The sequence below is a fragment of the Electrona antarctica genome (assembly GCF_951216825.1).
Source record: "Electrona antarctica genome assembly, chromosome: 1".
Classification (NCBI taxonomy): domain Eukaryota; kingdom Metazoa; phylum Chordata; class Actinopteri; order Myctophiformes; family Myctophidae; genus Electrona; species Electrona antarctica.
In genome coordinates this window covers 26,351,507-26,375,260 of record NC_136806.1, presented here as the reverse complement: position 1 = coordinate 26,375,260, position 23,754 = coordinate 26,351,507, and the positions used below count along the sequence as shown (strand labels likewise).

The 23,754-nt window shown below is 41.2% G+C and overlaps 5 protein-coding genes across 5 annotated transcripts in view; all 5 read left to right on the top strand.

Moving 5' to 3' along the window:
* LOC306926948 (protocadherin alpha-5-like) overlaps window positions 1–1,582 on the top strand; it is a gene marked incomplete at both ends in the record, with an annotated part of 5,862 nt that extends 4,280 nt beyond the window's left edge. Inside the window, one exon of the mRNA XM_079506477.1 lies at window positions 1–1,582. This exon is cut by the window's left edge and continues 221 nt beyond it. Coding sequence (XP_079362603.1) covers window positions 1–1,582 — 1,582 coding nt within the window.
* The window catches only part of LOC306919690 (protocadherin beta-15-like), a gene marked incomplete at both ends in the record, with an annotated part of 333,762 nt that overhangs the window by 105,366 nt on the left and 204,642 nt on the right, over window positions 1–23,754 (top strand). The window lies entirely within an intron of this gene.
* Window positions 3,112–14,133, top strand: LOC306926934 (protocadherin alpha-8-like; the record flags this gene model as incomplete). Its single annotated transcript, XM_079506451.1, has 2 exons — window positions 3,112–3,978; window positions 12,586–14,133. The coding sequence occupies 2 exons, from the start codon at window positions 3,112–3,114 to the stop codon at window positions 14,131–14,133; spliced, it is 2,415 nt and encodes an 804-aa protein (XP_079362577.1).
* On the top strand, window positions 7,896–12,569 carry LOC306926942 (protocadherin gamma-B5-like; the record flags this gene model as incomplete). Its single annotated transcript, XM_079506468.1, has 3 exons — window positions 7,896–8,666; window positions 12,487–12,501; window positions 12,564–12,569. The coding sequence occupies 3 exons, from the start codon at window positions 7,896–7,898 to the stop codon at window positions 12,567–12,569; spliced, it is 792 nt and encodes a 263-aa protein (XP_079362594.1).
* On the top strand, window positions 14,633–17,041 carry LOC306926927 (protocadherin alpha-4-like; the record flags this gene model as incomplete). The annotated part of the gene is made up of 1 exon (XM_079506439.1): window positions 14,633–17,041. One exon carries the CDS (start codon window positions 14,633–14,635, stop codon window positions 17,039–17,041), a length of 2,409 nt encoding a protein of 802 aa, XP_079362565.1.

The following is a 23,754-nucleotide window of genomic DNA, read 5'->3' as shown; positions in this document are numbered from 1 at the left end:
TTCTTTTGTCAAACGTGGGAACAACGATCCATCCAATATTTTTGGTATGAACTCAGAAACTGGAGAAATTACTGTCAAGGGTAGTTTAGATTACGAGGGAACGCCTGCATATGATGTTAGGGTTCAGGCAATGGACCATGGCCATTCGCCTCGTAGTGCACACGCTAAACTTCTAATAGAGGTGGTTGATATAAACGACAATGCACCCGAAATATCAGTGACGTCACTTATGACCCCAGTGAAAGAATATGCTGAGTTGGGAACAATAGTAGCCTTGGTCACAGTGAGCGATGCAGATGGAGCGAAAAACGGCCTCGCCATCTGTAAACTTATAGGACAAGTTCCCTTTAAACTAACGTTAAACTACAAAAATGATTATTCACTGGTAGTAGACGGACCGCTGGACAGAGAGAGTGTCTCTGAGTATAATGTCACCATCATAGCTACTGATGAAGGGTCTCCATCGCTCTCCACCACAAGCGTTATTACTGTAAACATAGCAGATGTGAACGACAACGTGCCTCGATTTTCAGAGCCTGTGATTAATGCGTATGTGAAAGAAAACAGTCCTATAGGTACTATTATTTACACAGTATATGCATTTGATCCTGATTCAGATGTGAACGCGGTTTTGTTTTATACATTGCAAGAGAGTTACCAAAGAAATATCCCGATTTCATCAGTTGTAAACATTAACTCTGTGAGTGGAGAAATAGTCAGTCTCCAGTCGTTCAACTACGAAGAAGTGAAAACATTCCGATTTTATGTTCTGGCAACTGATTCTGGTGTTCCTCCACTAAGTAGCAACGTGACTGTAAATGTTTTTATCCTGGATGAGAATGACAACAGTCCCGGGATTCTTGTGCCCTATTCTGAACACGGCTCTGTTAACAGTGAGAACATTCCTTATTCAGCTGAAGCTGGATACTTTGTGGCCAAGATCAGAGCTGTAGACGCAGACTCTGGTTACAATGCATTGCTTTCTTATCACATCACTGAGCCAAAGGGAAATAACCTCTTTCGAATTGGAACCAGCACCGGGGAAATCAGGACTAAGAGGCGAATGAGTGACAATGACCTGAAAACTCACCCGTTAGTGGTGTTAGTTTCTGATAACGGAGAACCCTCACTGTCAGCTACTGTGTCTATTGATGTAGTGGTGGTTGAAAATGCAGGAGACATTCAGACACCATACCGACATATCCCAACAAAGGATGACAACTTTTCTGATTTAAACCTGTATTTATTGATCGCCATTGCGTCTGTTTCTGTGATATTTCTACTGAGCCTCATCAGTTTAATAGCTGTGAAATGTCACAGGACAGACGACAATTTCAGTAGGTATGGAGCCCCAATGATCACAACCCATCCTGACGGGAGCTGGTCTTACTCTAAATCTACGCAGCAGTATGACGTATGTTTCAGCTCAGACACACTGAAGAGTGACGTAGTGGTTTTCCCTGCGCCCTATCCACATGTAGATGCAGAACTGATCAGTATAAACAGTGAGGATACTTTTAACCGGACTCAAACTTTACCCAGCAAAGAGAAGGTAAGAGACATGACTGAACGTGAAAATTAGTCCTAATAACTTTTTTTTATGTTTCAAAAGGCTAGCTGCGTCTTCTCGCTATATGGAATTATGGATGGTGTCTATATATTTTGAATGCTCACATTCAAGTTGACTATATCTCAGAGCATATTCCTGATATGTGTGTATGTGTTATTTTGTGTTCATGAAGTGATATATATGATTTAATTCATTTCACACATAAACACCTAAGTTAAATGAGCACTGAGACATTTGATTTGGGCAAAGTGTGACTGTGAATCCATGCATTTATCTGGTTTTGGCATTAACGTCATGGCCTAAAATGTGTCCTTTAGTATCACACAGCTTTAATAAAAAAAAATCATACAATTCATCATACAAAATCATTTAAAATTATTTAATCTTCAAAGAAGTGTTAAAAGGGGCAGATTAAACGGAATCACCAAACATTGTTAACGTTGCAACCGATTTTGAGCCCTTATGGCAATATTGCTGAAATGTGACATAGATCTGTCCATGGTGCTGAACTTTGTGGTGAAACTCGCATGTGTGTGTGTGTGTGTGTGTGTGTGTGTGTGTGTGTGTGTGTGTGTGTGTGTGTGTGTGTGTGTGTGTGTGTGTGTGTGTGTGTGTGTGTGTGTGTGTGTGTGTGCGTGCGTGTGCGTGCGTGCGCGCGTGCGTGCGTGTTAAGACCTATAATTATTGTATTTTTTAGTTATGTTGTGTTGTTATCATTAAGTATCCATTATATTTGTTTATTTTAGATAAAGATTAGGCTATGTGCAGATGCAGTTAATTCATGTATTATTATTGTCGTTGTTGTTTGGCAAAGCATTTCAAAAAGGTTTAGCCATTATTCAGATTAATCTGTATATTGAAAACCTTATATGTCGCTGGATACCATTTGATCATCCATTGTAAATATAGTCCTACGTCTTATGTTGATAATGAAGTGTCGGCTAAACAAGTGATCATTATTTATTTGCACAGTCAATGGTGTAGTGTACTCATTAAATTGTTCAGAGTAAATTAAATTACAAAATCGAGAGAACGCATGGAATTCTAAGCCGATGGTGTTGAACGGAGATATTATAAACTCGATAGTTTTGAGCCTTTGGCCATGTTCATGAGTAGCCTATAGTTTGAATGTCGATTAGTATGTTTTCACTTTATAACTACAGGAGACTTAGGCAATTCAACACTCGCGCGACATACATGCCCATATGCTATATTGGTTAATGTGTGCATGTGAATTACCTTTCGTTTTCTTCTTTGGACTAGTGGTTGACATATATTTTTTAACATTCTCCTATAGCCTATATTCCTTATTGTTCTGTAAGCTAACACGTGGTGTCGCTAGAGACCGTAGACTGTAAATATTTTCAATTATGGAGGAAAACTCCACCCTGCATGGTACGTCATCAGCCAAATTCTCCGATGGGAGAGAAAAAACATTCACTCCTTTTGCACACTCAAGGATCTTATGTCGGGAAAGGCTCATTCATGACGGATGTCTCAACATTTTGTTGTTTGAATTTAATTACTTTATTCGAACAGTAATGGGTGTTCAAGGACCACGGACAAGCCCTACTTGGATTCAGCTCATTATATTGCTTTGTCTCTGTGACTGGTCTGCGGCTCAGCTATCTTACTCTATTTCCGAGGAGGTGAACAAAGCCACGGTGGTGGGAAATCTAGCTAAGGATTTAAACCTCAATGTGCAAGAATTGGAATCAAGAGATCTCCGAATTGTATCGGAGTACAGTCAGAAATATTTTGATGTGAATTTCCGCACGGGAAGCCTATTTGTTTATGAACGGATAGATAGAGAACAGGTTTGCCCGGACACGGTGGAATGCTCTCTGAAAATCCAGGCGCTCTTAAGCAATCCAATAAATTTACACCGCATCGAGGTCAATGTTTTAGATATAAATGATAACGCGCCTGCTTTCATCGAGGCGTCTTATATTTTTAACATTTCCGAGTCATCCTTACCAGGTGAGCGATATCTACTTCCAATAGCAGTTGATGCAGACATAGGCAGTAACTCAGTAAAGAGTTATAAGCTCAGCCAAAATGAATATTTCTCCCTGGATGTACAGAGTGGTGGAGAGAGCAGTGTTTCTGCCGAGTTAGTGATACAGAAAGCATTAGATCGGGAGAGACAGTCTGTTATTAAACTCACTTTAACCGCTGTAGACGGAGGGAAGCCTTCCAGATCAGGGACATTGCAGATAGTGATAAATGTAATTGATGCAAATGATAACACACCTACCTTCAGCAATTCATTGTATAAAGCTCGTGTGAATGAAAATGCCCCGTTTGGGACTAAAGTGATCCAACTAAATGCCTCAGATTTAGACGACGGGCTAAACGGAAAACTGATATATTCATTTATCAAACGTGGTAAAATAGACCCTTTAGATGTATTTGATATTAACTCTGACACAGGAGAAATTGTAGTTAAAGGTGTGCTGGACCATGAAAAAATGCGTGCATATGAAATTCGTGTCCAGGTTAAAGATCAAGGTTCTACTCCTCGAATTGCACACAGTAAATTACTGATCGAAGTAATTGACGTCAATGATAATTCACCACAGATATCAATTACTTCCCTCAGAAATCCAGTGAAAGAAAACGCCGAGATAGGAACTGTTATTGTTCTGGTCACTGTAAGCGATAAAGACAGTGGTAAGAATGGCGTCAATACATGTAAAATCAGCGGCGTAACGCCATTTAAACTTGAATCAAACTATAAAAATGATTATTCTCTAGTAGTAGACGGGCCGCTCGACAGAGAAAGGGCTTCACAGTATAATATCACCATCACAGCTGTTGACGAGGGGACCCCGCCTCTCTCCAGCACCAGTATCATTACGGTCCACATTTCTGATGTTAATGACAATCCACCACTGTTTTTAGATCCAGTGGTTAACGTTTACGTGAAAGAGAATAGTGACACAGGTGCAGTAATATACACAATTAGCGCAGTGGATCCAGATACAAATGAAAACGCAAAATTGACATATTCTTTGTTAAATAGCTCTCCTCGAAATATCCCTATCGCATCTGTTGTAAACATTAACTCTGAAACAGGGGATATGGTCAGTCTCCAGTCATTCAACTATGAGGAGTTGAACACCTTTCAGTTTTTAGTTCAGGCTACAGACTCTGGTGTCCCCCCTCTTAGTAGCAATGCAACTGTTTGCGTTTTTGTCTTGGATGAAAATGACAACAGTCCTGGAATTCTAGCGCCCTATTCTGAACATGGCTCCATTAACAGCGAGAACATTCCATATTCTGCTGAAGCTGGATACTTTGTGGCCAAGATCAGATCTGTAGATTCAGACTCGGGCTATAACGCGTTGCTTTCTTATCACATCACTGAGCCAAAGGGAAATAACCTCTTTCGAATTGGAACCAGCAGCGGGGAAATCAGGACTAAGAGGCGAATGAGTGACAATGACCTGAAAACTCATCTATTGGTGGTGTCGGTTTCTGATAATGGAGAACCATCCCTGTCAGCCACTGTGTCTGTTGATGTAGTGGTGGTTGAAAATACAGGAGACATTCAGACACCAAGACATATTCCAACAAAGGATGATAACTTTACTGATTTAAACCTGTATTTACTGATCGCCATTGCGTCTGTGTCTGTGATATTTCTACTAAGCCTCATCAGTTTAATAGCTGTGAAATGTCACAGGACAGACGACGATTTCAGTAGGTATGGCCCTCCAATGATCACCACCCATCCTGACGGGAGCTGGTCTTACTCTAAATCTACTCAGCAGTATGACGTGTGTTTCAGCTCAGACACACTGAAGAGTGACGTAGTGGTTTTCCCTGCGCCCTATCCACCTGTAGATGCAGAACTGATCAGTATTAACAGTGAGGATACTTTTAACCGGACTCAAACTTTGCCCAATAAAGATAAGGTAAGAGACGGAGCCGCACGTGAAAACTGGGCCTAATAATAACTTTCACATGTTGATTATTTATGTACAATATGCACCATATCAGCATATCAACTGTTAGTAATTTGGCATGTTACAATCTACGGAACCTTATTATTTTTTATTTTTTATTATTACATGTATTATTTCATTTAACATGATTTCATGTTCAAAATATAAACAGAATCAGCAGACATTCGTATACTGTTAAAGTTACCCGTGTAACATAGAAGTCCATTTGTCCTGTGAAGCATAATTTATATAGGATAATCAACTATGGCTTTTTCTCAATCAATCTTTTTTTGTCCGTTTTAGAACATATAAAGTATTATGTTACTATACTTACTGAGATATGCAAGACAACACTGCATGATTGCATGACGTATACAATAATACATTTAAATGTATTTAAATACGATAGGTTACAGGTATAGTCAAACAAGCAGGCTACTTATTACTTGCGCAAGCAGAGCGTGCAAGTACTAGTTTCGCAGGACGATGCGTATGCACTGTCCCAGCAAATGACGTAATGACTACTTGTGCCTGATACGGTAGTGGTGCCAGACTACATACATGTATACATAGGAGCATTACCTCTAATCCTCCCGACACTAAAACTTATCGTCATTACGTCACCATCGAAAACCAATTACACTCTGGCATTGGGACCTTTAATCCACATCTTTATTACGTCATCATTGAGAGCTAGTCATCATTGAGAGCTAGCATATGACACCAGTTCTACCCTGACGTCATATGCTGGGACGGTGCATGTGCATCAAAAGTAACCACAGTATACCACTAATCAATTTACAAATTACATACTGTATACATACAGAGGCATTTCCTGTAATCCACCCGACATTGATCGAGATATACGTCACCATCGAAGGCATTGGGTCCTTTAATCCACATCTTTATTACGTCATCATTGAGAGCTAGTCATCATTGAGAGCTAGCTATACCAGTTATACCCTGACGTCATATGCTGGGACGGTGCATACGCATCAAAAGTAACCACAGTATACCGCTAATCAACTTACAAATTACATATACATATATATATACATAGAGGCATTTCCTTGAATCCACCCGACACTGATCGAGATATACGTCACCATCGAAGGCAATCCACATCTTTATTACGATATACTTCATAATACTACTTTTTTACGTGCAAAAAGTAGGTACGTAGCAAATAGCTAAACCTAATAATTCAATATTTCAATCGTTCTTTCAAAGAGAAGCTGAGATTTGACAGTTTTTAGCGGTCGACAGTACTTGCGCGCTCTGCTTGTGCACTAGTAGGCCGTTTACTTGTGTGCAACAAGCAAGTAGGCACTCGACAGAGTGCAGTTCTAGTTTACTTTATTTTTGAGGGGCGCCAGCCTCTCCTATATACAGGTTTAATGTTTGTCTTTAGTTCAATGTTTGTTTTGTAAACGCCATTGACAATGAAGGGAAAATGTACGTCATAATGTGCCTCATTACGTCATATTGTCTCTTTATTGTTAATGGCGTTTAATGTTTGTGTTGGCACCGTTTGTTTTACATCACCATTATACATCACCTAATCAACATGAGTTAGACCTTAATATATTAGCGCCACTTTTAATGTGTCTTGTGATTATACAAATCACACCCGTGTGAAGTGAGGGGCGCTCTTATAATCTTACACCATCAATTACAACATAATATTTGTTTAAGCAACGAGTGCTAATGTTTGTTTTAGTCCTCAAAACAAACATTACATTTCTCTTTATTGTCTATGGCGTTTTATTAAACAAGCATCGTTGAAAGACAAACATTAAAGCTGTATATAGGAGGGGCTAGCGCCCCTCAAAAAAAGATGTTCATATTTTAGAGTTTCAGCCCTGTGTAGTAAGGCAACTCTGTCCATGGTTCTGAAGAGTTTTAGCCTGCTGTAGTGTGGCATAGCTCTGTCCATGGTGCTGAACTCGACTGAGCATGTCCGGTGCATTCCGTGGTGAAACTCGCTGCAGTTTCATCATTGATTGATTTATTGATTGATTGATTGATTATATAAGTATTCATATGCATATTAATATCAATACATTATTGCTATTATTATTTTCATTTGGCATAGAATTTCAAAAAGGATTATAGCTGTTATTCAAATTAATAGGTCCATTGAGAACCTTGTGGTGTCGCTGGAGACCACAAAACGAGTGTAGTGCAGCTGACATCTCCAAAACTCCTCCCTGAAAACATCGTCATAGGCGCATGAGCTTGATAACAGACACACTCCGATGCTGATGCTTCTGTGAAAAGGGTTGGACATTTGGGATGTATTTCTCTCTCTATGGGACCTATCAACTGTTTTTGGAATTCAATCATCGCTTGCAATTACGGCTTTTGTTCGGATGATGATGGGGTTTCGAGAACAAAAAGGATATGTCTGGATTCAAATCGCTGCTTTGTTTTGTCTTTGTGACTGGTCTGCGGCTCAAATATCCTATTCCATTTCTGAGGAGGTGAACAAAGGCACGGTAGTGGGGAATCTCGCTAAGGATTTAAATCTCAATGTGCAGGAACTGGAGTCACGGGATCTCCGAATTGTGTCGGAGTACAGTAAGAAATACTTTGATGTGAATTTGCGGACAGGAAACCTCTTTGTTAACGAGAGAGTAGACAGAGACGAGCTTTGTCCGAACACCATTAAGTGTTCTCTGAAAATGCAGGCAGTATTAAGCAATCCAATGAATGTAAATCGCATTGAGGTGAATATTTTGGACATAAATGATAACTCCCCTGCGTTCATTGAGCAGTCTTATATGTTAAATATTTCTGAATCACTATCACCAGGAGAGCGATATTTACTTCCAATAGCAGTCGACACAGACACAGGGAGCAACTCGGTAAAAAGCTACAAACTGAGTCACAATGAGCATTTCTCCCTTGACGTGCAGAGCAGTGGAGACCACAGTGTGTCCGCTGAGTTAGTGCTGCAGAAATCTTTAGATCGAGAAAAACAGCCTATCATTAACCTCATTCTGACCGCCGTAGATGGAGGTAAACCTCCAAGATCAGGGACATTACAGCTGATGCTACATATTATAGATGCCAATGATAATACACCGACCTTCAGCAAATCGCTATATAAAGTGCGTGTCAGTGAAAATGCTGATCCCGGAACTGTGGTAATAAAGCTAAATGCAACCGATTTAGACGAGGGTATGAACAGTAAGCTCGTCTACTCATTGATCAAACGTGGCAACGTCGATCCATCAGATGTATTTGACATAAACTCAGAAACTGGTGCAATTACTGTCAAAAGTAGTTTAGATTATGAAGACACACCTGCTTATGAAGTTAGGGTTCAGGCAACCGACAAAGGCCATCCACCTCGAAGTGCGAACGCTAAGTTATTAATAGAAATTACAGATGCCAATGATAATTCGCCAAAGATATCTGTGACGTCACTCATGACCCCCGTGAAAGAAGACGCGGGGTTGGGAACAATTGTGGCCTTGGTAGCTGTGAGCGACTCAGATGGAGGAATGAATGGGCAGACCAGTTGTACACTTGTTGGGCCTACTGCTTTTAAGCTCACGTTAAATTACAAAAATGATTATTCATTGGTAGTAGACGGACCGCTGGACCGAGAGAGTGTCTCTGAGTATAATGTCACCATCATAGCTACTGATGAAGGGTCGCCGTCGCTCTCCACCACAAGCGTTATTACTGTACATGTTGCAGATGTTAATGACAACGCGCCTCGATTTTCAGAGCCTGTGATTAATGCATATGTGAAAGAAAACAGTCATATCGGTACTGTTCTCTACACAGTGAGTGCATTTGATCCAGATTCAGATCGAAACGCAATTTTGTTGTATACATTGCAAGAGAGTGACCCACGAAATATTCCCATTTCATCAGTGGTAAACATTAACTCTGCAAGTGGAGAAATAGTCAGTCTCCAGTCGTTCAACTACGAAGAAGTGAAAACATTTACATTTTATGTTCTGGCAACTGATTCCGGTGTTCCTCCACTAAGTAGCAACGTGACTGTGAATGTTTGTATCCTGGATGAGAATGACAACAGCCCAGGGATCCTCTCACCATATTCTGAACACGGCTCTGTTAACAGTGAGAACATTCCTTACTCTGCTGAAGCTGGATACTTTGTGGCCAAGATCAGAGCTGTAGATGCAGACTCTGGCTATAATGCACTGCTTTCTTATCACATCACTGAGCCAAAGGGAAATAACCTCTTTCGAATTGGAACCAGCAGCGGAGAAATCAGGACTAAGAGGCGAATGAGTGACAATGACCTGAAAACTCACCCGTTAGTGGTGTTGGTTTCTGATAATGGAGAACCCTCCCTGTCAGCTACTGTGTCTATGGATGTAGTGGTGGTTGAAAACACAGGAGACATTCAGACTTCATTTAGACACGTGCCAATGAAGGAGGAGAGCTTCTCTGATTCAAACCTTTATTTACTGATTGCCATTGCATCAGTGTCTGTGATCTTTCTACTGAGCCTCATCAGTTTAATAGCTGTCAAATGCCACAAGACAGACAGCGATTTCAGCAGGTACGGCGCCCCAATGATCACCACCCATCCTGACGGGAGCTGGTCTTACTCTAAATCTACTCAGCAGTATGACGTGTGTTTCAGCTCTGACACACTGAAGAGTGACGTAGTGGTTTTCCCTGCCCCTTATCCCCCTATAGATGCGGAACTCATTAGTATTAATGATGGGGACACTTATAGCCGGACCCAGACTTTACCAAACAAAGAAAAGGTAAGCCACTGAAAAAACTAGACATTCTAAAAACGTATAATAAACTTAATCATCATAATCATGCATAACAATAAATATAATACTAATTATTATGTAGGTCTATTTAATTTACAAATAATATATTATCTAGTATCTAGTATCTAGTATCTAGTATCTAGTATCTAGTATCTATTATTATTATTATTATTTATTTTCGTGGATGCATGGCTTTTAGGCAGCAGTTAAATGAGACGTGTCGTGAGACGTCATGTGGCCGATATATATGTGGGCGCCACTCACTTTACACGAGTGTGATTTTTGTGCACCTATAACTTTACACCAGCAACAAGTGCCCCACAAAGTTCTATTTGATCAATTATTTATCCGCTGTATCATAACTTGGCAAGCTGATTGATTCAGGGCATGATGCTTTTGAGAAAATGCATTTGAAGGCAGAAACAATAATGCAATATGACATTACGCGAGCGCGTGAAAAAATGGCCTTTAGATGCTCATTTCAGCCTAAGATTTGTTTACATATCAATACAGCTCATCTCTTATAGGCAGTGTTGGGTAACTAACACTACGTAACTTAATATATTACGTAATATATTACCGGAATACGGTAACTTGTAATATAATACATTACTTAACAAAAAAATTGTAATATATTCTAAAAATCTTTCTGTATTACTGCATTACTTTCTGTATTACTTTCTGTCTGTCTGTCTCGTTGCCCGTGGCTCTGTCTTGTGACATTATGTGACAACTGCAGAAGTTAAAGAATTACGTATTTCCGCTCCCCACTAATAGTTCTCAGGTCTGGTGTTTGTCCTCTTTTTTTCTCAGTCGTGTTTTCAAATGGATTTGGCTAGGCGGCCGTTTGGCCTCGCCTTATTGTAGATACGCCACTGGTCTACGTAATGTATAATTTATAATTATACTAAATATTGAATTGTTCGATTTGAGCATTTAAAAAAAAGTAATATGTAATAGTAATATTAATATATTACTCTTGCTCAGACAGTAATATGTAATACAATATATTACTTGACAAATTAAGGTAATAAGTAATAAGAAATATATTCCAAATATAAAGTAATATACCCAACACTGCTTATAGGTTAAGCTATATTATTGTGTCTGATATTTTCATGGCACAATGCTATAACGCTTTACACAGCTATTGCAAATACTCCAAATAGTTCCATATCACTCCATCTCCATTTATTTTCGTTTGAACGATACTGTAACACTTGGCGTCGCTCGAGACCATATATTTGTAATAATGGCTAGACTCCTCCTCTCCAAGTGAAAACTGTAGCCTATAGTGTGCGAGGGCTTTGTGAAGAGAACGCGAATATCAGTGAGACCGTGCGGATATAGGTTGTTATAGAACATGCTGCTTGCACGCACACTGTCATGGGCATAATTACCATTTGTTACTGTTTATTTTAAAGCAGCGATGGGTCGTCGTGGAAGACACTCCGAAATCATTTGGATACATTGCCTGGCTATTCTTTGTTTGTCTGACTGGGCTGCAGCTCAGATATCTTACTCCGTTTCAGAGGAGGTAGACAAAGGCACGGTCGTGGGAAATCTCGCTAAGGATTTAAATGTCAACATTCAAGAACTGGAATATAGGGATTTGCGGGTTGTCTCGGGAAAATCAAAGACATATTTCGATGTGGATTTGAAAACGGGCACCCTTTATGTTGCCGATAGGATAGATCGTGAAGAGCTTTGCTCGAATATGCCAAAGTGTTCATTGAACACTGAGGCCATTCTGAGCCACCCAGTGCATCTGCATCGCATAGAAGTTCAAATCATTGATATTAATGATAATGCACCATCGTTCCCTGAAAAGGTAAAGACATTCAATATTTCTGAATCTTCCTTCACTGGAGAGAGGTACTTGCTCCCCATAGCAGACGATCCTGATACAGGCAGTAACTCCGTGAAGAGCTACAAACTGAGCCCGAATGAACATTTCTCACTGGATTTACAAAGCGGTGGAGAGAGTGTGTCTGCCGAGTTGGTCTTACAGAAAGCTTTAGACAGAGAGAAACAGCCCGTTATCCAACTTGTATTGACTGCTGTTGATGGAGGAAAGCCACCCAGATCGGGAACATTACAAATAATTGTGAACGTCATGGATGTAAATGACAATAATCCAGTATTCAGTCAGTCTCTGTATAAGGCTCGGGTTACAGAAAACGCATCATTTCAGACTCCTATATTAACCGTAAGTGCTACAGATTTAGATGAGGGCGTAAACAGCGAGATTGTGTATTCTTTTATTGCAAGGGGTAAATTCAACCCTGCAGAGCTATTTAGCATGAACCCAGGCACAGGGGAGATAACTGTAAAGGGACACCTGGATTATGAGGAAAACGCTGCATATGACATTCGTATCCAAGCAAAAGATAAAGGGACACCCTCTCGTAGTGTGCATGGAAAAATGCTAATAGAAGTAATTGATGTCAACGATAATACTCCGGACATCGTGATGACGTCCCTTATGAGCCCAGTTAAAGAGGATGCTGAGTTCGGAACAGTAGTCGCTTTAGTAACCGTTAATGATAAAGACGGGGGCAATAATGGTCTCACCAACTGTAAAATAGTTGGGTCGGTGCCCTTTAAACTGAAATCAAACTACAAAAACTATTATTCTCTAATAGTAGACGGGGATATTGATAGAGAGCGTGCTTCTGAATATAACGTCACCATCGTTGCTACTGATGAAGGGACTCCGCCTCTCTCCAGCACTACGGTTATTACAGTGCATGTTTCTGATGTTAATGACAATGCACCTCGTTTTGCTGGCCCAATTATGAATGTTTACGTGAAAGAGAATAGTCTAGTTGGAGCTACAATTTATACCATAACTGCAGTTGATCCAGATGTAGAGGAGAATGCAAAAATAACATATTCGTCATTAGATGGTGGTTCGAAAGGTATTCCAATAACATCAGTAGTAAACATCAATTCAGAGACTGGAGATATTGTCATCCTGCAGTCATTTAACTACGAGGAGTTAAACACGTTCCAATTTAAAGTTCAGGCCACAGACGCTGGTGTTCCTCCGCTCAGCAGCAACGTGACTGTGAACGTTTTTATCCTGGATGAAAATGACAACAGTCCTGGGATTCTCTCACCATATTCTGAACACGGATCTGTTAACAGTGAGAACATTCCTTATTCTGCTGAAGCTGGATACTTTGTGGCCAAGATCAGAGCTGTGGATTCAGACTCTGGCTACAATGCACTGCTTTCTTATCACATCACTGAGCCAAAGGGAAATAACCTCTTTCGCATCGGAACCAGCACTGGAGAGATTAGGACTAAAAGACGAATGAGTGACAATGACCTGAAAACACACCCATTAGTGGTGTTAGTTTCTGATAATGGAGAACCTTCCCTGTCAGCTACTGTGTCTATTGATGTAGTGGTGGTTGAAAATACAGGTGACATTCAGACTCCATTCAGACATGTGCCAGTGAAGGAGGAGAGCTTCTCTGATTTAAACCTGTATTTACTGATCGCCATTGCATCAGTGTCAGTGATCTTTCTATTGAGCCTGATCAGTTTAATAGCTGTCAAATGCCACAGGACAGACAGCGATTTCAGTAGGTATGGCGCCCCAATGATCACCACCCATCCTGACGGGAGCTGGTCTTACTCTAAATCTACCCAGCAGTATGACGTGTGTTTCAGCTCAGACACACTGAAGAGTGACGTAGTGGTTTTCCCCACACCGTTCCCGCCAGTAGATGCGGAACTGATCAGTATTAATGGAGGGGACACGTATATGACTCAGACATTACCAAACAAGGTAAGACACGTGGAAAATAATCACTTCCCCTATTTTATATAGAGGCTACATTCATGCATTTTCGGTAGGCCTATACCGGTACCGTTTATACAGTCAAATGTGAATTGAAACTGCATGGGCTGTTCTAATTTCCCTGGCTTGTAGCTCTGTAGTGTGCTGTCCACAGCCATGGTGCTGAAATTGTGTATTGAGCACCACCACCTTTTCGGTGTAGAGTGCAAGCACAGTTTGCTTATACGTCCCAGGCTGGCATATGGTGTTTAATATATTGCAATACTCATCACAACATAGCCTATATGTATCTAACATTGCTGTACTAATTGTATTGAATGTATTTCCACAAGATGCCGCTATCATGGTCTCAGTGTGGTAGTTTTGATTGGCTCCTCCCCTTTCATAAGGCATAGAAGGATGATAATGCTTTGTTCATCGTACACCCATGCATTGGCGGTTGCATGGCGACGGGCTCTCTAACTTGGATGCATACTTACGCAGCAATGTGATCGCTGATAGCCATTGTTTTTAATAATCATCGGGATACATGGATATTGACAGAATGCACCTGGGCAATGTTTTAAAGTCTTTAATATGTTATATTTTGTTCGCCCATATATGGGATATCGCTGCAACACAGACTGTGTATTCCGTTTCGGAGGAATCGAATCCGGGCACCATTGTTGGAAATGTAGGAAAAGATCTGCAACTAGACGTTCAAGAATTGGAATCTCGTGGCTTTCAGATATCCGGACTTCATGCCAAATATTTTGATGTAAACCTGAAGACTGGGATTATTTCAGTGAAAGAGAGAATAGACCGAGACGAGCTCTGCTTTCGTAACGTGAAGTGTTCATTTGAATTGGAAGCCATCGTGAACTCACCGTTGAATCTTTATAGATTCGAGGTTAAAATATTGGACATAAACGACAACGCACCTTCTTTTAGAACACCTGGAATTATTTTGAATGTGTCTGAGTCCGCTTATACAGGGGAAATATTTCCCTTGCCAAACGCTTTTGACGCAGATGTGGGCAGTTTCTCGGTAAAGAACTACAAATTGAGCCAAAATGACTATTTCTCTCTGGATGTACCAAGTGGTGGAGACGGAGAACAGACTGTGTCTAGTGAGTTAGTGCTGCAAAAAGCATTAGATAGAGAGAAACAGCCAGTGATTAAACTAACACTGACTGCTATAGATGGAGGAAAGCCTCCTAGATCAGGAACATTACAGATCACTGTCAATGTGAAAGATGTTAATGATAATATTCCCATCTTTAGTAAACCTTTATACAAAGCCCGAGTGGCAGAGAATACGCCATACGGCGCTTCTGTTATTTCAGTGCATGCTCAAGATTTAGACGAGGATCTCAATGGGGAAATCGTATATTCCTTTATTAACCACGAGAATGATAACAAGGTTGCCATATTTGACATTAATTCAGCCACCGGGGAAATTACGGTGAAAGGACAATTGGATCATGAACGAAACAATGCAGTTGAAATTCGGGTCCAAGCAAAAGACAAAGGGCAAAATCCGAGAGCTTCTCTTTGTAAAGTTCTCGTGGAGATCACTGATGTTAATGATAATCCACCAGAAATATCAGTTACATCCTTAGTCAATATTGTCAAAGAGAACGCGCCAATAGGCACAATGGTTGGACTTGTAACGGTGAAGGATAACGATGCTGGCAAAAATGGCGTCGTTCAGGTTAAAGTGATAGATTCTGTACCGTTTACAGTTAAGAATTCATATAAAAATCATTATTCCCTAGTTGTAGATGGACAACTTGACAGAGAAGGGGATTCTCTATATAATGTCACCATCATAGCTATTGATGAGGGGACTCCACCCCTCTCCAGTACCAGTGTTATTACAGTATATGTTTCTGATGTAAATGACAACCCACCTAGTTTTTCAGAATCCACTATCAATGTCTATGTAAAAGAGAACAGTCCAGTTGGAGCCGTTATTTATACAATAGCTGTGCATGATGCTGATGTAGATGAAAATGCAAAAGTAACATTTTCTGTCAGTGACAATTCCCCTAAAAACACTTTGATAGCCTCTATGATAAATGTAAATTCAGAAACAGGAGATGTAGTCAGCCTACAGTCTTTTAACTATGAAGAGTTAAACACATTTGAGTTTATAGTTCAGGCCACAGATCATGGAGTTCCTTCGCTCAGCAGCAATGTGACTGTAAACGTTTTCATTCTGGATGAGAATGACAACAGTCCCGGGATCCTCGTGCCCTATTCTGAACACGGATCTGTTAACAGTGAGAACATTCCTTATTCTGCTGAAGCTGGATACTTTGTGGCCAAGATCAGAGCTGTAGATGCAGATTCTGGCTACAATGCTCTGCTTTCTTATCACATCACTGAGCCAAAGGGAAATAACCTCTTTCGAATTGGAACCAGTACTGGAGAAATCAGAACCAAGAGACGAATGAGTGACAATGACCTGAAAACCCATCCGTTAGTGGTGTTGGTTTCTGATAACGGAGAACCCTCCCTGTCAGCTACTGTGTCTATTGATGTAGTGGTGGTTGAAAATACAGGAGAAATTCAGACTTCATTTAGACACCTGCCAATGAAGGAGGAGAGCTTCTCTGATTTAAACCTGTATTTACTGATCGCCATTGCATCTGTTTCTGTGATCTTTCTACTGAGCCTCATCAGTTTAATAGCTGTCAAATGCCACAAGACAGACAGCGATTTCAGTAGGTATGGAGCCCCAATGATCACCACCCATCCTGACGGGAGCTGGTCTTACAGTAAATCTACTCAGCAGTATGACGTGTGTTTCAGCTCTGACACACTGAAGAGTGACGTAGTGGTTTTCCCTGCGCCTTATCCACCTGTAGATGCAGAACTCATTAGTATTAATGATGGGGACACTTATAACCGGACCCAGACTTTACCTAATAAAGAGAAGGTAAGATTACATTAGTCTAAATGTGGCTAAAGTCCTCTATTTTGTTTATTTAAAGGACAACTTCACCCATTTTAACCTATGTTCATATAATTGGTCCTCACTAATACTTTTTATAATATTGTACCATCTGTGACTCAGAAGAGGGCTGTGGACAGTTCAGAAACCAGGCTTTTTATTCCTGGAAAGTTAACATGCTATAGTGGAAGCCTAGCCTGGCTTGGCCAGACTCATAGCGAGGGTTCACTGATGTTTCCTCCCTCATATGCGGGGAAGAATCTTCAGTGAATCCCTGTTATGAGGCTGGCCAAGCCAGGCTAGTGAAAGCCTGCATTGTTCTTGCATTAATACAAATTGAAATATATTTTAAATAAATCTTTATTTGAAAAAGGTGCATTTCTGAAGTGCCCACAACCACACAGACAGTGGAGAAAAAATGGTACCAGCATTTAATCATGACAATTAGTGAAGAGCAACTATATGCAAGCTGTGGAATAAATAATCTTTAGTAGTTTGTGAGATAACAAAACAATCCTTTCTCACATATTACTGCATTTGAACTCTGTCTTGTGTGCCTGTAGCTTTCCTTGCTTGTAATGGGACGGTTGCTGTCCATTGTGCTGAAAGTGTTCTGACCCCTGAAAGCTTGAGTTGACCATGACTAGACTTGTACGTGCCCATCGGCCACTGGCCTACTTGGAAACGATGCAACTTGGGAACTTAATAATACCCGTTGTCAACTTGTCATGGCACCCGTTTTAACTATCTGTCTGTGTCCCTTTTGTGCCCATAGTACTTTATATGGAGATATCTGTAGTATGCAATACCTGTAGCAACACCCATGTTTACTGTCTGCCTGTGTCCCACATGGAGATCTCTCTATCTGCCTGTGTCTTAAGAGTGCAAACTGACTGTGAAAAGTGGATTGGTTAAGTAATCAATTGTCAGGTGTGTGGTTGCCATGGCAATCAATTGGCTGAGGCAGAGGCTGGACATTGCACAGGTGAGGGATTTAGGCTGATTAGGCCCACTGGCAGAGCCTGACCAGAGCCTGACCAGAGCCTTCTGGAGAACCACCACAAAAGTCCGACCGACTCGATACCAGGCACTGCACTCGCTGTGGGGGTGTGGAACGTGTGTGTCGAATTTGAAGTCGGTGGGGCAAACGGTTCTCAAGTTACGTGCATTACAACCGTACACACACACACACACACACACACACACACACACACACACACACACACACACACACACACACACACACACACACACACACACACACACACACACACACACACACACACACACAGACGTGGTGCATTTATAGTAGGATGACAGTTTGTAATGACATGAGCTTTGTTATAAACCTCATCATCCTCATGTCAACTTATTTTTGATGTCACAGATAAATGTTGAAACGTTATTTTAGTGTTGAGTATAATATAATGAGTATAATATTTATTTTCTCAATGTCATCATGAGGGCCTATTCTGTATTTTGGTATGTTATGTGGTTTTGCTATATGTGAAATCTGAAGACAAGCAAGTGATATGTGCTCTAAACACTAATCACTACTTAGGTGGCAAAATAATCACTTAGTCTATCTACCATGTTTCCATCTGTGTTCAAACTTGATATGTTAAAGATATAGGCCTCTGTCTTAGCTTTTCTTGCAGTCCTGTTCCCTCAGCAGGCTTAGAGCATTGAAACCCCATTCTATCACATCTGAGAGCATGAATAATCTGGACTAATCTGCCATTGCTGTTTGTCTTTGATTCTCTTCTCTAGCCATGGCCCTACATTCTGTCCTCCCATTTCTCACGGCTGTCATTGTCACTACTCTATTACTTCTCATCCCTTGATGAGCCCCCATGCCATCCTATACAATAACATTATAATATTTGAAACATTGTCAAATTGTTTCACCTGCAACACATACGTGAGGTGTGTGTGTGTGTGTGTGTGTGTGTGTGTGTGTGTGTGTGTGTGTGTGTGTGTGTGTGTGTGTGTGTGTGTGTGTGTGTGTGTGTGTGTGTGTGTGTGTGTGTGTGTGTGTGTGTGTGTGTGTGTCACTTATTTGTCCTTCACGATCAGAAAACATGTATACATGATTTGTCACACCCCCACAATCCTGCTTCTCTTTCTCTCTACCTCTCCCATGCTGTCAGCCTCCCATCCCCCTCCACTAACCCTGCTATAGTGTTGCTGAGGAAGGGGAGCAGCTGAGAGGAGTAATGGGGAATTAGTGCCGATCTCTCCAGGCGTGAGTGCTATTGGCCTGAGTTTGCTGTAGACATGACATGCCATTTACATATTAACGTTAACATCTTTAATGTGTGTCGGGGCAACACAGATATATTCAACATAACAACATACAAGACAACCGGTGTGTCTTCACAACATTGCCATAACTATTGCTAATGGCATACATGTCCATTCTCTGAATATCAATCTAGCATATATTTATACATGGTCTCATGATTGTGATTCATTTTCAGAGTGAAATTAGATTGGCACATGATGCTCTATAATCACTTGAGAGGCTGTGGAACTTGTGTTGTGTCATAGTTACCCAGATGATAGCATGACCTCATTTCAGGGAGTGGTACTTCAGCCTAAACAATTCACGGCCTGGTCTGTCAAATCCTTGTTTGTTTGTTTGTTTGTTTGCTTGATTCATTATAAGGTGTCTCAAACTCCACTCAGGGTTTCTGTATTGTACATAGACATTCCATATTGTAGGTGATGTTGAGGTGTGTAAGTGGGTCAGTGTGTGTTTCAGCATGGCAGCATGATGTGCTTCTCAATCTGCAGTATGCATTGTAGGCTAGTTTTATAGGTTTGCATTTACCAAAGTCTATACTGGCCACAGTCATTGTAGTCCATGAAACAATGCCTAGAGCTGTTTGTATGCATTTGAGTGGTTCAGTATGTGTCCTGTGTGTGGGCTGCAGTTCTCTGTGCCTGTGAAAGTGACTTGAAGAGGGGGAGGGGCCGGTAATTTTCCGCTCTTTGCTGCAGCAGGAGCAGCAGCAGGGAGTTTTCAGTACCGGGGCATCGCAGCTCAGCTCGGCTCTTGCGTGCCTGTTCTGCGTCTGGGTGGGGCTGAAAGCATTGGTAGCTCCACTGTCAATCACAGGCTCACACCTAAACCGATGGGTTGGGACACGTGCAAAGGGAATAAAGTGGAGATGCTAATCCATGCAGCCCTCATGTCACTGTCTGTCTGTCTGTCTGTGTCTGTTTATTTTTATGAGGCCGCAAGCATGTTGTTGAGCCTAGAAAGGGTTTTTCCGAGAACATTTCATTATTGAGAATGCATGCATTACCATATGTCTACACAACAAAGAGACATAGTTCTTAGCAGTGCATATAACATAATGGCTGTGGCTATGGGGTCTGTCTCGAGTCTCTCGACTAAAAGCTTCAAGCTTTGCTGCCCTCAGTGCTGCAAAATACATTCAATTATTGATTCTCTAAATACATTATCCTGGTTGAGGCACCCAGCTAAGTGCTTCACAGTCTAAACTGTATTGTACTTCTGCAGTGGGTGCATTCACCTTTTGGTGGAGTAGTACACATTCGGATGGGTTAAACACAGCTGTATGTATGTACGTTGTTATCCCCTGTAAGCTGATTATGGAGATAAATCTGTCTGAATAAATGTATATTTTCTTTATTCTTTCCTACTTCCTTGAAATATTTCCCACCTCTCCTTTCCTTTTTTTCTCTCTCCCTCACTGCCATATTATCTGCGTTCACTTCCTGTTTTCCCCTCATACAAGGGCGTGTCCCTTGTGAGAAAGAGAGAGGTTAAGCTCTGCTAGCCGAGGTTGCCATGGAGACCAGCAGTCAAATGATGTACCAGTCTCAGGGAGCTGTGCATGGGTTAGCATCCACCCACCCCCACCCAGAAATCCACCTCAATATCAGACCATGGGATGTAGGAAGGAAAGCACACAGACACAATGAGAGAGAGAGAGAGAGAGAGAGAGAGAGAGAGAGAGAGAGAGAGAGAGAGAGAGAGAGAGAGAGAGAGAGAGAGAGAGAGAGAGAGAGAGAGAGAGAGAGAGAGAGAGAGAGAGAGAGAGAGAGAGAGAGAGAGAGAGAGAGAGCAAAAGGAGACAATAGAACAAGAGAGGGGTGGGTGGTGATGTGAGATATAGCAAGAGAGAGAGTAAGACAGAGAGTGGGGAGATCGAGGCATGCGGAAAGGAGGAGATAGACGGAAAGACAGATGTACAACCCTTAACAACCAGCAGGAGAGTACAGTATTGTGTGAAAGGGAGAGGAAGTGTGCAACGGGTCCAACAGGCGTGTGAGTGAGATAATGAGCATAAAGCAAACTGACTCGGAGGAAGGAGATGGTTATATGCAGATACAGCAAGCCTTGAACATGATGTGGGGAGGTGGTGAGAAAATGGGAGCTGCTGAGAGCGAGTGGTGAATAAAAACATGTCGAGGAGGAACACTCCCGGCAGGAGCTTACATTTGGTCACAGATAAAAGACAGAATTTATCTCCAGCCACCCCTCCCCCCTTTTCCCACCATGTCCTCCTCCTCCGTCCGCAGTTCCTCTCTGCAGTGTCGGGTGTTGTTGCTGTCTCTAGATTAGCTTTGTCATGCTCAGAACCGCGGGTCCCATCCCGTACAGAGATGATCCAAAGAGGGACACACTCAAAGCCTGCCTGCTCCTCCTGATAGCTTTGTTTACCGCCACAGCAAGAATCTGTTTGATTTATGCACAGGCAGCCGAGGCACTGTTTAACACTCTCATGAACCTGTGGGGAGGGATTTACGCTGCTTTTAGTCCTTTCATGCCCTTTAGCTTGAAAAGGAAATACGCAAGGGACAGACACAAACAAAGTCACCCAGAGAATCCACTCTGTCCTACTGTGTATAGTTTACACATGGGTAAAGGGATTATTATTTGCATGGGACTTTGTATTGGAAATTTTATGAAGGAAAGTTACTTTGCATGTCCAACCTAATAATGAGACATCGTAGCCTATATGGATGCAGACATGCATTTGTATTTGGCTATAATGATTATTACCACACTGCAATACAGAATGTTGTTTTCTCCCATACTAATGTCTAACATTTGAAAAAAACATGGATATCATATCATACCAAATGATTGATAGCTATCATTTGGTATATAATATATAACACTAAAAAGGCAGCAGGGAGGTAATTCATTTCACAGACAGGGTCAGGTATTTTCAAGATCCTGACAAATATGATGAATGAGAAAATTCACTTAGTGTTATCCTGTTTTTAATTTAATATCGAATCACTGATGAGAACCATTGGTCATTGTCCATACTTTACATATCGATCTAGAGTTTATTTATGGAGGGTGTCATTGTGATACATGAAATTGAGATTAAAATATGATGCTCCATAGTCACTGAGAGAGAGAGGCTGTGAGACGTATGTTGTGTGTTGTGTCATACTCACCCAGATAGGATGACCTCATTTCGGGGAGTGGTCCAGGACAAACAAGCTTGGCCTGATCTCTCAAATCTATAGTTTGTTAGGTTGATATACTGCGAGGAACTTCAGTCAGATGTCCTGTGCTCACATAGGTGTTGCATAGGTGATGCGTATTGCGTGTAAGTGGGTCATACAGTATTATGTGTTTCAACGTGGCTCCTTTTATAGATTTATCTTTTCAGGGTGTGGTTGTATGAGGCATAACATGTAGTGCTCCCATCAAGATCTTGTTCCTGCTTCTTTCAATTAGTAATGCTCTAATACAGGACTTGTCCTTGAACTGACAGAGCTGCATTGTCTGTTCGATATTTCTTTCCATGATGTCTGTTGTTTCTCATCTCTCCTCTGGAGGGGGCCTTGCTCTATATCCCTCCCTTCACAGTCACTGTATTGGAAATGGGAGCATCTAAATGACTGCTGTGCACTCTGTCTTCGCTCTTTCTCTCTGTCAATCTCTCCTCCCTCTCTCTCCCACAGCATGTTGAGATCAAGTTTCAATGCTGACTCGGCTTAGAGTATGGAGAGGGTTGTGCATTGCACACAGCCAATGTGGGATAATCACATACAGTATAACCTATGCTTCACTTGTACTACACATTTTATACCAACAGAGGGACCAATTTCACTGTCTGCTCCACCTCTTCACCCACTCATGCATCTTGCCTCTCCTTCTCTTTTCACTCAATAAGATTAAATATATCGTTTTTAATTCGGCAGTAAGACCATGCCAACATTTTTAACTTTTCTATTTCATTATGGCATAGTTCCCAAAATATAGATTTATCGTTCCTGGGGCACCAATCCATTGTCATATTTGTGATAGGTCTATACTTAGCAGAGGACTGTGTTAATTCAGGCTGTGGTGATATATTAATTAATATGTTCAAATAGCAAAAGATTATGAAATTAACACTGATATTCAGAATAATGAATTATGCAGCACAAGACTGATAGTCCAAGCTGTCTCCAGTGTTATTTTCCGATTCCAATTCGATTTCCCCACTGTCTGTATAGCCACACAACAGCCTGCAATCTCTCTCTCTCTCTCTCTCTCTCTCTCTCTCTCTCTCTCCCTCCCTCCCTCTCTCTCTCTCTCTCTCTCTCTCTCTCTCTCTCTCACAGCATGGAGAGATAGAAAATATCTGATATGTGGATTCAAACAATACAAGCCTAGCCTACTAGTACCGATAGCCCAATATGCTTGGTTCCTCTACTGCTGATATATGATAACC